The sequence below is a fragment of the Sander vitreus genome, chromosome 3 (genome assembly GCF_031162955.1).
Source record: "Sander vitreus isolate 19-12246 chromosome 3, sanVit1, whole genome shotgun sequence".
NCBI classification, from domain to species: domain Eukaryota; kingdom Metazoa; phylum Chordata; class Actinopteri; order Perciformes; family Percidae; genus Sander; species Sander vitreus.
The window spans coordinates 28399169-28416369 of NC_135857.1; the positions used below are offsets into that span (position 1 = coordinate 28399169).

A 17201-nucleotide genomic window follows, 5' to 3' on the forward strand; every position below is an offset into this window, starting at 1 on the left:
CTACCTTATAGTTGCAGACAAAAACCAATGCACTATTTAACTGAACTAAAACTATCATCATGCTGTATCAATCACATTTTGAGGCCACTGGTCTTGTGGGCCAAGTAGGGCAAGTGGGGCAAAGCAATGCTTGCAACCGAAAAAGTGGTTTTAGTGGTACTGAGTAACCTAGAAATTCAAAAATGTTTTGGATTATTGCATGACATAAATATTTCTCGGTTGCTGCTGTTATTTGTTCTACAACGTAAGGCCAATGGCTAAATATAATAGTTTTAAATGTGCTTGGCTCGAGGGAATGCTATGTGGGGATAGCCCCATGCTCGCAATATCAAAGGAGTGTTGGAAAACAACAATACACGACACGCCCAAAGCCTTTTGGATGCCATACATTTGATGCCATGTAGGGCTGATTGCCTATTCCCTCACTGCAATTTGATTGGCTATTTGCCAAGTACTGTTGCTTAGCATTTCTACCTCATTTGCTCATAGTTGGCAGATGTTAGCGTTTCTTTTAAAGAATATAGTAACTGCGGTCACCAGTAGGCTATTATCTACAGCGCATAGTCTGCCTTTTAAAGAAAAAACTTGACACCTCTGTGGCCACCTCGGCAGGATATTGTTATAAACCAACCACTGGTAAAAAAAATTGCTGCTAGCTAGCAGAAGAACAGACTTTCAGGATCTCAATCTTCTTTTTGAGAGGATTACCAAACATTAAAGCAGCAGGACAACTCAGTTAAATGCACACATTTATGCCATAGTTAGCAAATAGTCTCTTCTCTGGGCGCCAACACTGGATATAGCTGACTCCTATATCCAAACATTTGCTGTGGATGACAGATCTCCAGCAGTCATAATATTCAATCACAAAAGTAAGAAATGCAGGATTTGTTTTTGTATCATAGAATTTATTGGGATCCATGGCAAAACAGAAAATGATATGTTTTACAATTTCATCTGTAAATGAATGCACAGAGCATTCTTTGCAATAGACATGAAAATTAAAGAGCCATATAAGCTTTAGGTAAAGGGTGACAGAAGAAGATATTGTATAGAGAATAATACAGAGGTATACTGTATATTGAGAAACATATATTGAAGAAAGACTCATGAAGAGAGAAAAGACTCAAGATACTCTGCCTTCAGATTCATATTATCATGTTTCTTTTTACATTTCACAACATATCAGCAGTCTTTGAGCAATACATAAACGGCATCTTCACATCTTCTGGTCACTTAAAGCATTCATAGCCTGTCCTGCTCCATGAGTCCAAGGTAAACACAACGTTAAACGTTACGTTTTACTCTAACATATGAAAGGACTGTAGTTACTTTGCATGTAATGACAAGCAGAGAAACGTTGTGCCTCTTTGTACAAAGAGACAATGGTGAAACAGACATACAGAGCACTCTGGGAGAGAACATCACAGAACAATAGCTACAATCTGAATTACATATCTCTATATTCAAGCATTTTCCGGCCAAGTTAGTCTGTTAGTCCGTGCTGCAAACACACTTTTTTCTTGTTAGGGTGGACGACTTTTGAAAAGATTTCAAGAAACCATGTTCATGCATTCTTGTGTGGAATCTAGTTATGGGCAGATTGATTTGTGTCCTTTCGAGTTTTGCTACTTTTTGCAAAATACGGAATGTACTAGGCCCTATATTCAGGCTACTACACTCTGTTATAGTACATGCACGTTTGACAGCTAGTGCTGCCCGCCCCACAAAACATCTCTACAATGCATTACCAGTAATGGTAAGAATAAGTCAAGTCAAATTTATTTATAAAGCCCATTAAAAAACAACCCACATTGACCAAAGTGCTGTACAGACCAGAGGAGGTAGCTAAAATCACAAAAAAGGACATAAACACGTAGGCTATTGCACACAGCTTATAGGCACAAATAAACAGCTCATAGGCACACTAAGACAGAGACACATCAGCAGGATCTGCTAGTGAATAAAAGTGTGTTTTGAGCCTGGGCTTAAAAGAGCCAATAGAGGGCACAGATCTGATAAAGAGGGGAATGCTGTTTCACAGTCTAGGGGCTGCAACAGTAAAGGAATGGTGTCAGGAGCCTGGCTGTGGCATTCTGAACCAATTGCAGTCGGGACAGGAAAGACATAATGTACAGTATACATGAAGTTGCAGTATTCCAAGCGAGACGATATAAAGGTGTGGATGGCTTTCTCAAGATCTTTGAACGAGAGAAACAGCTTGATTTTAAAGTTAGAAGAAACTCACTAGTGGAATCAGATCAAAATGCTGAATCAGTTCGGTTAATGGCTTCCAATCAGTTTAAGATCAAACTGCACTAAATCCTTCCTATCAAAGGTGGGTGACACTGAGTGATGAAATGTTTCCAATTAAAAGCTCACATCCATGTTGATGTGTTAGTCTAATTCCGGTTGTTATCTCTTTGCTTCGATTTGCAGTGGCTTTAACATAAAAGCAGACAAGTGCATGGCTTTAGCACATTACAAACCACAGTAAACCTGAGAATAGAAACTATATGCTTCTACAAATTTAAATTTTATATATATATATATATATATATATATTTTTTTTTTTTTTAAATCGTTTGGAATAGATTTCATTCATTCATTTATTTATTCATTCATTCAAGAGTTCTTGATGTTGAAGTCAAATGCAGTGAGTCAGTTTGAACATGAGCATCGGGTCTAACCACTGACTGTATACTTTATGTGAAGCCAGTGATCCACACTGACCAATTAGTTGATGGTATGCAAACATTTACATCACAATCTGAACTCACTATACAGCAATACAGCAATCAATATTTTTCTGTCTCATTCACTGTGTATGTAGTCTATATCCACGAAAAAAGATTTCACTCTTTTCAGCAGGATGTCCGTTACCTTGCACTTTCTTTCATTTTAAACTGCGGTTGATTTATGAGGACTATGGTTAACTGCTCCTCAGATCTCTGCAGGGTAAATCCAGACAGCTAGCTAGACTATCTGTCCAATCTGAGAGATTTTGCAGCGGCACAGCGGCTCTGTCTGGCGCTTAGCGCCGGCCATGGTGATTGTGATCCTCCGCAGCGCTGTAGAAGAAGGTCTGGTAATGCGAGACTACTGTGTATGTGATGATGATGCCAGTGATGATGCACTCAGCTGACCTGCCCACTACTGTTCAGCATCACAACCCATCTGCCTCTCTGTTTAAAGGGTTCATTGCACTGAGCTGTTTGTAAAAATTGATTTTGCAGCGTCAATGCATTAATAGCTTATTGTAAAGGTAGCTTAAAGGGAAGTGTCTCTTTGTAATCGGCTTTAGGAGGAATGCCAATGAATTTAGTTTAAGTTCTCACAATTCCCTCCCACAGCGATAAACAGATACAATACTCTGTAGGTTAAAATAGACTGAAAAAAAGTATTATAAAACAAGGGTTGCTTTTTGTCAGTTGTTTTCAAAATTGCATATGCTAAGTTGTTGATTTTGCTGTGAAGTCACTGGATTCCTATTAGAAATGTATTGGATAACCTTTAAATGATTACTTGCCTTGCTTTTAGTGGCTCTGCTAAATGAAACTCTGAATACAAATCCATTCATTTTAATGACACCATGCCGTACTTGCAAGTCACCTTTTTAAATAAAATCAACCCACAGAAGGTTATTTATACTAGTTATATAAAATTCTCCTTCCATTTAATTTGAGTTTCTAGAGATTGTTTCTTGCTTATCAGAATATGGTTTCAATAAAATCTTTCAGACAGAAAACAGCTTTGCATGTTATTCAGTAGAGTACATATCTCTGCCAATGCTATGCAAAGTCCTAATCCTTTCAGAGGTAATATATCCTGCTAGCAGAAAGACAGTGTCTGTTGGTTGAATTCTGCATAAATAAGCAACAAATACCGTATTGTAAAGAGGCACTCCAACAATTTAGTATTACACATCCATAAAGTTGGAGGATTTGCAGCAGGCTAAGACCCGGAAATTTACTGGCTTCTTGCACACTGAAAAGTCTATGTGACAGATGTGTAGATAAACATGCTGGTCTATATGAAATTTGCCTGATGATGTGTTGCAACTGCATGCATCAGCATGCCATTAAAGGCATTCATTTTTTATGCCACACACATTAACAGCTCCAAAGGTGAATGTATTGGCGCCTGAGGCACCTGTTTGGGGAAAAGTATGAATGCATTTATTCATTGTTTTTTCAATGTTTTATGATGGTTTATTCTATATATATATATATATATATATATATATATATATATATATATATATATATATATATATATATATATATTCTAATTAAGAGTCTGGTTCACCTTTTACCCAGCTTTTAAGCATTATTCATGTACACAAACACAGCTTGAACTATCCCAGACCACAAAAGTAACATACATAAATCCTTGAATTGAGTGGTATTCCTCTTTAAATAGCTAATCTACAATTTAAACAAATACACAGATAAAAACTATGCTATATATACTATACATCCAAAAATAAAGTTTGTTTCTTAAAGCTTTGCATGGACTATAAGAGACACATGGAATGAAAAACACAGGCCGGGTGAGAGCTACATACTTCAAAAAGATATATTTGTTGTAACCCAGCAGACATGTGAATGTGATCAGCTGCGGCCTATATATAAACACAGCGCTGTAAGCATGTGGTGCACACTAGTGTAAAGTACCGTGAAGCATGACCTGGATTATGAGAACAAGGCTTCTAAATATTTCAACATGATACCCCAGCACTTTGCTTTGGGACACATGGCAATAATTATCACATCTAGCCACTGTAAAGCAAGTCCTTGTCCTTCCAAAACCGGACACTTTATTTTACAGTTTTCCTTACAATCATCAGGCCTTTCTCCTTTTCAGTTGCTTTTTTCTTTTGGTTTCAGCGGACTAATTTAATCTTCAGAGCACTTCTCTTCCAGTAACGCACACGGTGCATCTGTTGATGTTTTAAGGAGCAACTGATTTCCACGAAGCAGTCGGCTTTTGATTTCTGTCTGTCTTCCAAACCATCTGGCTAGCCGTGGACGTATGTGGGAGGGAAACATTTTATACATTACCATGTCTAGTTTTTGGCAAACACATTTTTCAAAAGGTTTAAGGGCCCTGACTAGTTTGTGCGATCTCTGTTTTTATATTTTCTTTTCTCTTCTTTTTTTTTTTTTTTTAATCTTTCAACAACACTCTTAACCAGTTACGGGACGTGTCACAGGCACATGTAGGTATCACCAGGGTTACCAGGAGGAAAGGACCCGAATAAAAATAAAATAACATTCTATATATAAAAGTCTCATGTAATATAATTATTCAGTCTATTCTATGCAATAGCATCCCTAATCTATTCGTACTTTAAAAACAGAAAGTTACGATAAAACGGACGTCCTGTTGGGGATTGTCTTCTCATGTTACAGTCACCGAGAGTCACCTGGGTTCAGCTGTCACTCTGCCAGTATCTGAACGCTCTGGTGGCTGGTCACAAATCAGATCAGTGGATGGAGTATCCAGTGGCATGTTCATATGGATTACATCCTTCCCACACTGCAGCCTGTCTGACCTCGAGCACACTTGGTTATCCTCTGCAGGAGACAAAGTCTTCTCTTGTCTCCTTCCACACAGGACTCGACACAGGAGGGGAAACATAAGCAGAGCAGAGGAGGAAGCAGCAATCAGGTCAAGTGGTCTGATTGGTCTGTCACATCATCTAAGTCGACTTCCTCCATTCTCATTGGTTCAACTGCTGCAGAGGAGTGTTGTGACTGGCTGGAGCGGGACCGGTGGGAGGAGCGGCTCTGTGTGTCGTCATCATCGTCTGCAATCGCTGCCCTCCTCCCCGGCCGCTGCTCTTTCCTCTGCAACTCCTTCTCTGCCTCCTCCCCTCTCCACCCCCTCCTTCTCTCCCCTTTCCTCTGCTCCTCCACTGTCCACATGCTCTCATCCTCGTCCTCCTTCCCCTGCACCTCCCTGTCAAAGTCCAGCAGCTCCTCCATCATCTCCTCTATCTCCATCTCTCCATCCAGCTCCTCCTCCACCTCCGACCGGAGCTCACCCATGCTCTCAGTTCGGTTGTCGTCTGTCTCCTCCTCTTCCCCGAGCCCCCTCAGCCTCTCGGGGGGGTCGCTGGCCTGACTCTCCCCGAACTCCAGGATGGTGGGCAGGTTTCCCTGCTTGGGACAGCGCTTCCTCAGGCTGAGCAGGAAGGGCTGCGGCAGGGAGAAGATGTCCACATTGTTGCCCAGGTCTATCCATGTCACGCTAGGGAAACTGCCGGGATCCTAGAGTCGAGAATATCAACATACTGAATAAAAATATCATCATCATCATCTCATTTTATTACAAGTAAATTACTGCAAGCTAATGAAATCGCTGTCACGACAATTGTCCACATCTACCAGCTCTTACACACACCTGAAATACAGAAAGAGGTGTCTTTATTTACGACAAATGGAGCTTAAATTCTGTGTTGCTGCCAGCCAGTAGCAAACACAGTTAAATGTTTGAGCCACATGTTCTAATGGCTGTTAGGTGCTGTTTTCAAGACTCAGACTGTATTAAAGCTAGAAAAGCTTTCTAAAACTAGAAAATCTATATTTATTATATAAATATATTTCATATATATATATTTTTTAATTATTTTATTTTATAAATGTGGCTAGCATCATAGTCTGCTAAACCACCATCCTTGTTAGTTCCAGCAGTTGGCGCCAAAGAAAGAAATGCTTTTAACAAGGACATTATATATATATATATCTTATTATTATTATTATTATTATTATGAGAAACTTAGAAACTTTACCTGCGTTTTGATCAGAAACTAGATGTAGTTCCTCCAGCAGGATCTAAAGTAGCAGGACCTCACTTCACCTAGTTCTACATGCCAAAAAAGCCCTTATCTGGAGCTAGTACTCTCTGATGGTTCAGGGACTACTGGGGCGATGTTTGCAATACTGAACGTCTGTGATTGGTCAAAGAAAGACTGTGCAGCACCTCTGTATTGTATGTCTCCTTTACATCCATTTGGTACATCCAATCAGACATCAGAGTCACTCAACAGTAAATATAAAGAACAACATCATGCATCTGTGTTGCTGTTTCCCCCAGTGTGAACCGGGTGTGAACACTGCATCTCATACCTGGCTGTCATTTTTTGTGCCAAATTTTCACGGTTCTTTAGATGCGGTGGAAACACAAATGCACAAAGGTACTTTTTAGTTTCTAGTTTTAGTTCCTAAATTTAGGTGACAACATTCTCTGTAACAGAAAGCGAGGGATCTCGTTTACAGGAACTACACTAATATTATTTCACTATATTGGAATTATATTTGACAAATATATGAAAACATTAAAAAGATAAGTGACTTGCGGACCTTCAGGGCGTCAGTCAGCTCCTTCAGAACAGCTCTGGTCAGCCTGTTTCCGTTCAGTGCCAGGGTCTCCAGGTGTGGCAGGACGGCCAGCGTGGGCAGGAGCAGGAGGAACGCCTCATCCATCAGGTCGGTGAAGCCCATCTCCAGGCTGACCACGAGGGACGCGTTGCGCTGTAGGTATGCACACAGACGCTCCATATCCCGGGCCACCAGAGGGATACCGGACAGATCCAACGCCCCGCTGGACAGAGGGGCCGACAGCACCGCCTTCAAACTGGAGTTGGACACATGAGCAAACATTAGAGCCAATATGCTGTTAAGGGCCAGCAGTAAGATTGTTGGTTTAGCTTATATTGTACCAATTATGCATCTGATTACGTTGATTTCTTTTCTGTCAATCTTCTTTTCTGTCAATCAGATAATTCTACAGAAGCCCTGAAAGGCAAGTGAGAATGTTATTAGTCTGATCTATATTGTTTTCTCTCCTGTGTTTATGACTTAGGAACAGGTGAAACAAAAAAAGGTTTTGCCAAGATATTCTTTCTAAGTTCCTTAAAAAAAATGGTGAAATGGTGGGAAGGGTGACCTATAGCTGTGCTGTTGGATTTCACAGCAGCTTTTGATATCATTGATTACAATTTGTTTTGCAAATAGGAAACAGACTGTGCACTTTAATGGGAGTTTTTCTGAAGTAAAATCAGTAAGCTGAGGAATTCCACAAGGAAGCTGTTTGGGGCCATTTCTATATTCCATATTTACCAATGAATTAACCTTGGAATGGGTAACAAATAACCAACTGGTTCTTAATGTATCTAAAACTACAAGCATTGTATGTGGAACAAAAAAAATCTGTTGTTTAATGAACCGAAATTGAATGTATATGTTGAAGGTATGGCAGTTGAACAGGTACAAAGGACCAAGCTACTTGGTGTTAAAGTAGACAGTAAATAATCCTGGTCTCAACATATTGATGGGGTGGTGAATAAAATGGGCAGAGGTCTCTCAGTTATAAGGAGATGTTCAAATTTTCTCCCTAAAAATGTAATGGGAAACGTCATTAAAACAATTGTCCTATCCCATTTGGACTACTGTTCAGAGGTTTGGTCAGGTGCTGCCATATCAAATATAAAAAAATTGAAAATTGCTCAGAATAAGGCTGCACACCGTTTACTACGGTGCCCATATAGATCTAGCGTTGATGTAATGCATGGCTGCCTATCCTGGTTAAGTGTAAGGAATAGATTAACTGCCTCATTGCTCAACTTTACTAGAAATATTTTAATGACTAAACTGACGAGGGTGTTGTATCAGCATTTCTGTCTTAGTTCTGATGAACATGACTACAGCACTAGGCATGCCACGCAAGGCAGATTCACATTACCTAAGGTAAGAACAAATAAAGGGAAAAACACTAGTATATAGAGCCACGAGTAACTGGAACACCATGCCTAATTATGTCATTCAAGAAAATAAAAAATTTCAATTCAAAATATTACTTAAAGAACATCTCCTAGCTGAGCAGTTCTCTGCATTTGCTAATATTCAATTAATGCTGCCAGTCTCATTAAGGGTTTTATGTGTGCTTTTGTTTGGTCTGACTTTGTCATAATCTCATCTCTACATTCTGTGAATAATTTAAACTAGGTCCTGTGTTGTGTTATGTCTTATTATTTTGGTTGTTTTTCTTTCTGTGATGTATTGAATGTTGTTTTGTTTGGTGGTTGTTTTTAATGTAATTATGCACGGCAATGTATAGCTGCACACGTTTTGGGTGGACTCCAGAAAGAATAGCTGTGGCTATGGCTGCGGCTAATAGAGATCCCAATAAATCAAATCAATGTTACACCCTGACCCAACACAGGTCCAACCAGTGATATGCTTTCCGTGAGTAAATTTTGGTGCTTGATGTACAAACAGAACCACCATTAGGGGAATAGTTTTACATTTTGGAAAATAGGCTTTCTTGCCATGTATTAGATAAGAAGATCAATATCACTCTTATATCTGTCTGTTCAAAATGAAGCTGGAGCCAGCAGTTGGTTACCTAGGTTTAGCACAAAGACTGGAAACAGGGCGAAACAGCTAGCCTGACTCTGTCCAGAGGTAAAACTAAATCTTATGAAGCTCACTAATTTACATTTTTGTGTGATATTGATCTTCTCATCTAACTTTCGGCAAGAAAGCGTATTTCCCAAAATGTCAAACTATTCCTTTAGGTGGAACCATCAGGTATATCAGCAACTTCAAACCAAAAATTCAAAAGCAATGCCAGCTGCCTATCAAAGCCCTGTGGTGTACCCCACTGTGGTGTCGGAGACTATACACAAAGAGGGAGAAAAAATGAAGAAAATCCCACACTGCACACTGCAGAAAGTATGCACCGACCTGGCAGCTAATGGAAACTACATAAACACACATTTGAGAACCACAAACACTGCAGCTCTGGGGACACAGACAAAGAAGGGGGCCACTAAGGGGATTTAGGGTTTAAGAAACGGAAGTTTGGGGAATGAAAAATGTCTGTTGGGCAGCGAAACACTTAAAGCTATACTCTCCAACCACACAGTCCAAGCTAAAAATAAACCCAGTAGGGCGCCTGGATTTGGAAGAGAATTGATTGAGCGGAGCACAAAGGACAAATCTAGGGTCTGGTCCATAACAAAAAGAAAAACTGAGATCAGAAGTAAAATTTTTCCAGCTTACAAATAAAAACAATACTTGAAATACACACTGGACATGAGGGCCAAAGTCGATTATCCCCTACAAATAACACAGTGAGGTTTAGGGACACACACACATCACTTAGTCCCCTCAGCATCTGTTTAAAGGTCCCATGGCATGAAAATTTCAATTATGAGGTTTTTTAACATTAATATGAGTTCCCCCAGCTTGCCTATGGTCCCCCAGTGGAAATGGCGATAGGTGTAAACCAAGCCCTGGGTATCTTGCTCCACCTTTGAGAAAATGAAACCTCAGATGGGCCAATCTGGAATCTTCCCTATATGATGTCATAAGGGGAAAGGTTACCTCCCCTTTCTCTGCTTTCCCCCGCCCAGAGCATTTGGCCCGCCCATGAGAAAGAGAGAGACATCATGGCTTGCAAACAAGCAAAGTGGCAGTTGGTCAAGGCCATACCCCCACCCTGCACCTTGCCCCCCCTCTCTCCTCCTCAATAGCATTTAAAGCTACAGACACAGAAATGGCACATCCTAAGTAAAGCTCATTGTGGGACTGGCTCTAGTGGCTATAATTCTGCACCAAGGCTGAATTTTGTGAAAGAGACTTCAGATACAGTATTAGGGACCACTAAGGCCTATATAAAAGAGACTTCAGATACAGTATTAGGGGACCACTAAGGCCTATATAAAAGAGACTTCAGATACAGTATTAGGGGACCACTAAGGCCTATATAAAAGAGACTTCAGATACAGTATTAGGGGACCACTAAGGCCTATATAAAAGAGACTTCAGATACAGTATTAGGGGACCACTAAGGCCTATATAAAAGAGACTTCAGATATACAGTATTAGGGGACCACTAAGGTCTATATAAAAGAGACTTCAGATACAGTATTAGGGGACCACTAAGGTCTATATAAAAGAGACTTCAGATACAGTATTAGGGGACCACTAAGGCCTATATAAAAGAGACTTCAGATACAGTATTAGGGGACCACTAAGGCCTATATAAAAGAGACTTCAGATACAGTATTAGGGGACCACTAAGGCCTGTATAAAAGAGACTTCAGATACAGTATTAGGGGACCACTAAGGCCTATATAAAAGAGACTTCAGATACAGTATTAGGGGACCACTAAGGCCTATATAAAAGAGACTTCAGATACAGTATTAGGGGGACCACTAAGGCCTGTATAAAAGAGACTTCAGATACAGTATTAGGGGACCACTAAGGCCTATATAAAAGAGACTTCAGATACAGTATTAGGGGACCACTAAGGCCTATATAAAAGAGACTTCAGATACAGTATTAGGGGACCACTAAGGCCTATATAAAATCATCCAAAAGCAGCATGTCATAGGACCTTTAAGACTGGATACTGAGGACCTTACAAACCTGACTCACCACCTGAATAAATGCATTTCAATATGGACGACACACAGACACACACACACACCAGGCTACTTCATTTAGGATTAACCGTCTGGCAGTAAATCTGCTTCTACTGTACGTTGACAGAACATGGGCTGCAGCAGAGACCTACGGCTCTGATCAGCACAAAGCTAGCCAAATAGGTGACTGTGGTACAGACTGTGGGACAACTATTATCATCAGTTAACAGCTGAATATATTTATCTATTCACATACCAGAGAGACTTTAGAGGAATCTAGGCCAGAGCAGCCCAAAGCAAAGCAGTGGACTTGGGTCAAATTTAGCCTTGCAAAAGGGTTACACAGAGTGATCTGTCACTATGTTATATTTTTGTTTTGATTGTTGGGGTCAAAACATGCAACTTGCTGTCAATCTACCAACATCATTTGGAATTGGGTAGCTAAAATAGGTAGAAATTGTGTTGATTTTTGGATGGCAATGTTGGTTGGTCGGCTGCACTTTGTGTTCAGTGCTAATTAGCTAATATTAGCATGTTTACATGCTGAACTAAGATGGTTAGTGGTCAACACTATACTAGCTGAACATCAGCATGTTAGCATTGCCCTTATAAGCATGTTAGCATGCCGAAATTGTTGTGAAAGTAGGCCTATTGTTTTGGGCATGTTTGTGCCTTCATTACAAATAGTAGAGATGATAGAAAATGAGGGAGAGAGAAACACAGCAAAGGTCGCCAGCCAGACTTCCCAGAGTCCTTTGTGATGACTTTGAATGTCTTGTTCTGTCCAACCAACAGTCCAAATCCCAAATATGTTCAGTGTCATCATTGTGTTCCTGCCTTTTTCCAATTAACTGACTTTCAACCTGCCTACACACCTGCAGCTACGTGGATTATCCTCCAGAGTTCCACCTGCCATCTAGCCAAGAGAGTTCTCTGCCAGATCGCCTATTGTGCGTCATGGCCTTCCAGCCATCTGTCTCTCTGTCTGCCTGCATAAAGGGCCTGCTTATGGGCTGGCTTTGCCCCTCACTCTTGTTTGCCTCTCCTGTCTGCCTACGTGTTGCCAAACCTGAACCTGTCCAAATAAACCCTGTTTTAATCCTATTGAGTCTGCTTCTTGTTACCTGGACTAGAGACGTTCCAAGCAATATAAGAGGTCTGAGAGGTCATCTCGAGACAACGTGCATACTACAAGACAAATCAAAGTCTTAATTAGGCTAAAATATAACACTTATCGATTCATCCAGCAAAAAATGCCCCCTTATCCTCCAAAACCCAAAGATATGAAATGTACAAGCAGCATATCCCCACTTTTAAGAAGCTGGAACTTAAGAATGTTTTTCTTTTTCCTTGAGAAATGACTTGAATGAATCCCATCACTTCCTGCAACAACTAGGCCTATATATATTTGTTAGAACTTTAATGAAGTTAATAATTAATTCATGAATGTTCTAACTGTCCCATTAAGGTGTTCAGAGTCTGACCAAAAGCAAAGCGCAAATTCCTTGCGGTGCAATGACATACAGTCGCGAATACATGAATTTGCGCCGAGCAGCGTGAATACGTGTCCATGTGAAAGCCTATCAGCATTGAGACGTCACTTAGTATGAGAAATGGAGGACAAACTTATTGCCGCCGTCTGTGGGTATCCATAGCTCTACGACTCAATGTCAGTACTGCACAGACAAAATAGGAGAGGGCTTGGAGAACAGTGAGCGAAGTTGCGAAATACTCCAAAAAACACTCCAGCGCTGTACTTGGCAATAATTTGCTTCGCATTTAGTCAGAACACATCTTTACAGACTGTTGGACAACCACACTACCTCATACTTTATATGAGACCTGCAACATCAACACTAACATACTGATGAGTGGCAACAAGGTTTGGTGTTAGTTGTTAACACACCTTTTAGTGATTTGACTTTTATTTTATTTGGAAGCTCAGGGGTTATCTGCAAAACACAGCTTGGGTTTACAATGGGATACACTACTTACTCCATACTACAACTAACTGTAGTCCATGTCCATGTCTACATCTTGTTAAAAGCATGTTAGTAGTCTGGATAGCTCTCATCTGGTTGATGCCCCTTTCACATTACTTTCCTATTATGGACATTCCTCGCTTCGATGGGATTTGAACTACACAGTCAGTGATCTCAACAGAAATTAACATGTCACTGCAGTTTCTTTGCAATCACTTACATCCCCAGTTCAAATGTGATAAAAAAAAACAAAAAAACTCTGGTTCCTACAGCACTTCATGATCAGGGCACATATTTCTGTTAAAAACATACCATTTGTGCTCCAGTTGATGTCTGTGTACTATTTTTGTTGCATATTAAACCAAACTGGCCAATAAAAAACAGTAACTAGCTTTCCACGGAGCTGAAAGTAATTAGGTTGTCTTGTTCCACTCCATTCCCCAACCCCTGCATCATTGTCACCATCACTACCCTAACACATCCCTGTGGTAAAGCTGGATATTTAAGCACAGCTGTTCTCTGTAACATCAGGATGTGCTCACACTTTTACAGTACATGGCCCTAAAACACACAACAAACAACCATGTGCAGTACATTCATTGATGTTTTGGTCATTTAAGGGAAGCAGAACAAACCCAAAAGAGATACAAATTCCGATAAAAAAAATAAGACTGGTGATATATATTTTTTACTGCAACAACGCCCATAAAAGACCAAGAATGACAATGAATTGATCCTAAGAAAAGGTTTGATTTAAAGTGTGATATCACTTATTCCTCTGTGCCATAGGTTCAGATTCAGATAGAGCTTCACTGTTGTGTATTTCACAACCTACCCCATCCTGGTGCTGTACGAACTCAGTGGTGCACTAAATGTGTATTAATCTGCATCTGAAAATAGTCACACATTGTTGGTTTTGACCACCTGTTTCCCACATGTGCTTTGTATTTTTCCACTACTTTGCAACAAGTCACTAGCTAATCCAAATGAATTGAGGAGGAAAACAAACACCTTGAGGCTGATGAGGCTACCTCTAACTGTCTGGGTAAGTAGTCTACAACCACTTCCCACAGAGGCCCTGGAGGTTTGTGTGTACCAACCCAACTCTACGCAGAATCCCATGAGTCAAAGTGCGCTAATTAGTTAACAAAGCTGGTGCAGCAATGCCCTCGGCTCTTCGTGACGCGTGGTTTTAGAACACTGATCTAATTGTGACAGCTCATATTCTCCTCCCATGCTCGGCTGCTCCTCCTTTCTGTCTCTTCGTGTTGATTATTTCAGAAAGGTAAAATCACTCACATCTCGACCTTCATCTGATGTGCCACAAACATGTTTTTTTTCCCATGCTCCACCCCTTCCCTCTCTCGCTTTACCCAGACAATCTACTACTTCTGTCCAACAACACTCTGCCGTCCTCAGTTTAAAGCAATAAACAAGACTAGGCAAGAGTAGTAGTGTGCAAATAAATAGCAGATGAGACACTTGGAGAGCTCATGATGTTTTTGGCTTCAGACCAGAATCCCACGCTACAGAGAGAGAGACACACCCCCGCTCCAAACTGAGGTCACCAAACCCTGTTTGGACAACAACCAGCAGGGTGGTGGGACGGAGGGCTGGGTATGTCATCAACTGTGACTTCTTCACATATTATATTGTTACTTTGCAAATGATCAGAGGTTCAACAGTTAGTTACTGTTGATATGCCTGTCAGGCTTCCCATTCTAGTGCAGACTAGATAATCTGTCAATCTGGGAAAGAAACACTTTAATCTTCATATTATGACTTAAATGTGTTCCTGGTAATGATCCACAAACAAATTAGCATTTTTAAAATTACACACTTTCTGGAAACACCACTATAAAATGTAACCCTAACAGTTTCTTTCACACCTTGTTGCTCATCACAGCCACACGTCTACCTGTAGCCTATTGTAATTAGAAATGTGGAGCTCCAGGCGGTTTGGATGGAGACACAGGGGGAGGACTGGCAGGAACGGTCGGTCCTGGAGAAGTTCTCAGAGAGAGATTTTAATTGATGGACAGTGCAGAACTGTAGCTTGACAGTGAGTGAGCAACATCAGTTTAACTAAAATATGTTTCACCATTGCAGCCTTGGGTTGAAAATGTGATTGTAAATCTTTTATTTTTATGAATTACTACTTTCAATGCAATCTAAAAAACTATCAAAGTATCCATGCTTATAACAACCTTACTGGTAAGATTCTAAAACTCTGCTTGTACTCTCTATGACGACATCATTATTTACCTTGCTACCACTTTTCTGCTATTGTTTCTTTCTCAGGCATGAACAGAAGGTCCTCTGGTATGGCCTAGCTGAGTATGATACTGTTAGTATTATAATGGAGGGAAGAGATGGACCAGATATTCTCAGAAATATATTCTGGAACCAAAAGGGATAATTCTCTCATCATGCCCAGTGTTCCCATGCTGATAGTCTGATGATCTACGCATGCCTCATTATCACATTGACAAAATAATATCTTGTGAGTCATAAGCTACTTCTCCAGTTATCCCCAGAAATGCAGTCTGCATAAAGACACAGGGACCTCGTCACAGCCTGGATTTCATATTGCATCTCTGAAAATTCCACTTTTGTCTCAGCTCTTCTTGAGTGCATCACCACGAGGCTTATCACAATTTCTCCTCCATCCCTCTGTGTCTGTCTCTGTATTTCTATATGATTTGTCCAGCCATATATATCAACAAATCCACGTCTCTCCCTCAGAAAGATCTGAAACCACCCACTTGTTTCCTGAAACAGCCTCACATGTGATTCCAGGTGAGAGTGACTACGTGTCTCCAGCCGCATTCTCTTCAGACATGAAATGTATATAAATGAGGTGGTTGGAGAAAGATTATACAGGGATGTTTTGAGATAATACACTGCATTAAAAGTATATGGTGTATGGCTTCAAATGCTGTCCTTATTTCTCCTCTCCCTGTCTGCCTGTGTTTCTTTCTGTTTCTGCAGAAGTTTGATCTAATCATGTGCCGTCAGGAGCTGTGTTTATTCAGAGTTAGTCACATTCTAAGCAATCACTCGAGCATCTGATTACACTGATTACCAGAGAGGAGGAGCTTGGGAAATTAGCTGCTCGAGTGTTCAGGTGGAATAACAAATCCAGCAAACGCATTGTTCTCCATGGCACTGGTTGGACGCCACTTGCCCAGCTGCTACAGCTGGTACATCAGCTCCTGCTGAGGCAACATCACTTCTATTGTTCCCTCTGAAAAGTAACTAGTTATCAAAGAAATGTAGTGGAGTAAAAAGTACAATATTGGCTTCCAAAATGTAGTGTAGTAATAAGTAGCATAAAATAAAAATACTCAAGTAAAGTACAAGTACCTCAAAAATGTACAGTACTTGAGTAAATGTAGCCTACCTAGTTACTTTCCACCACTGCTAAATCCAGGTGACCCATATGAAGCTTAGGTCCATTGAATGAAGACGGAAATTAGGAGAAAACTATTAACAAATTCAATTACTTGAATACACTATATTTAATTACTTTGAGGGCTGATCTGCAGAATAACCAGCAGCTCTTTTGCATTTTCCTTTCACTTTTTGTGAAACCCTTGATGCTAGCAATGACCCAAATGAATAACGTGAAACGGTTGATTATAATGCATAGAACGCTATTAGCAAACTGCTAACCTCCCAGCACCAAACTGCTGTCAGACAGAGTTAGCGACGAGTTGGTGAACACAGTGGAGCATTTAGCAGCTAAAGAGACAGATTTCTTTTCTCAGGGAGCTGGTGG

At 40.4% G+C, this 17201-nt stretch overlaps 1 protein-coding gene across 1 annotated transcript in view; it reads right to left on the bottom strand.

Moving 5' to 3' along the window:
• Positions 1–5175: 5175 nt before the first annotated feature.
• Positions 5176–17201, bottom strand: part of lrrc75a (leucine rich repeat containing 75A) — a 42209-nt gene continuing 30183 nt past the window's right edge. Inside the window, exons 4-5 of the mRNA XM_078246808.1 lie at positions 7368–7641; positions 5176–6275 (exon numbers count right to left, since the gene is read on the bottom strand). Coding sequence (XP_078102934.1) covers positions 5670–6275; positions 7368–7641 — 880 coding nt within the window. The 3' untranslated portion in view covers positions 5176–5669. The remainder of the gene's footprint in view (positions 6276–7367; positions 7642–17201) is intronic.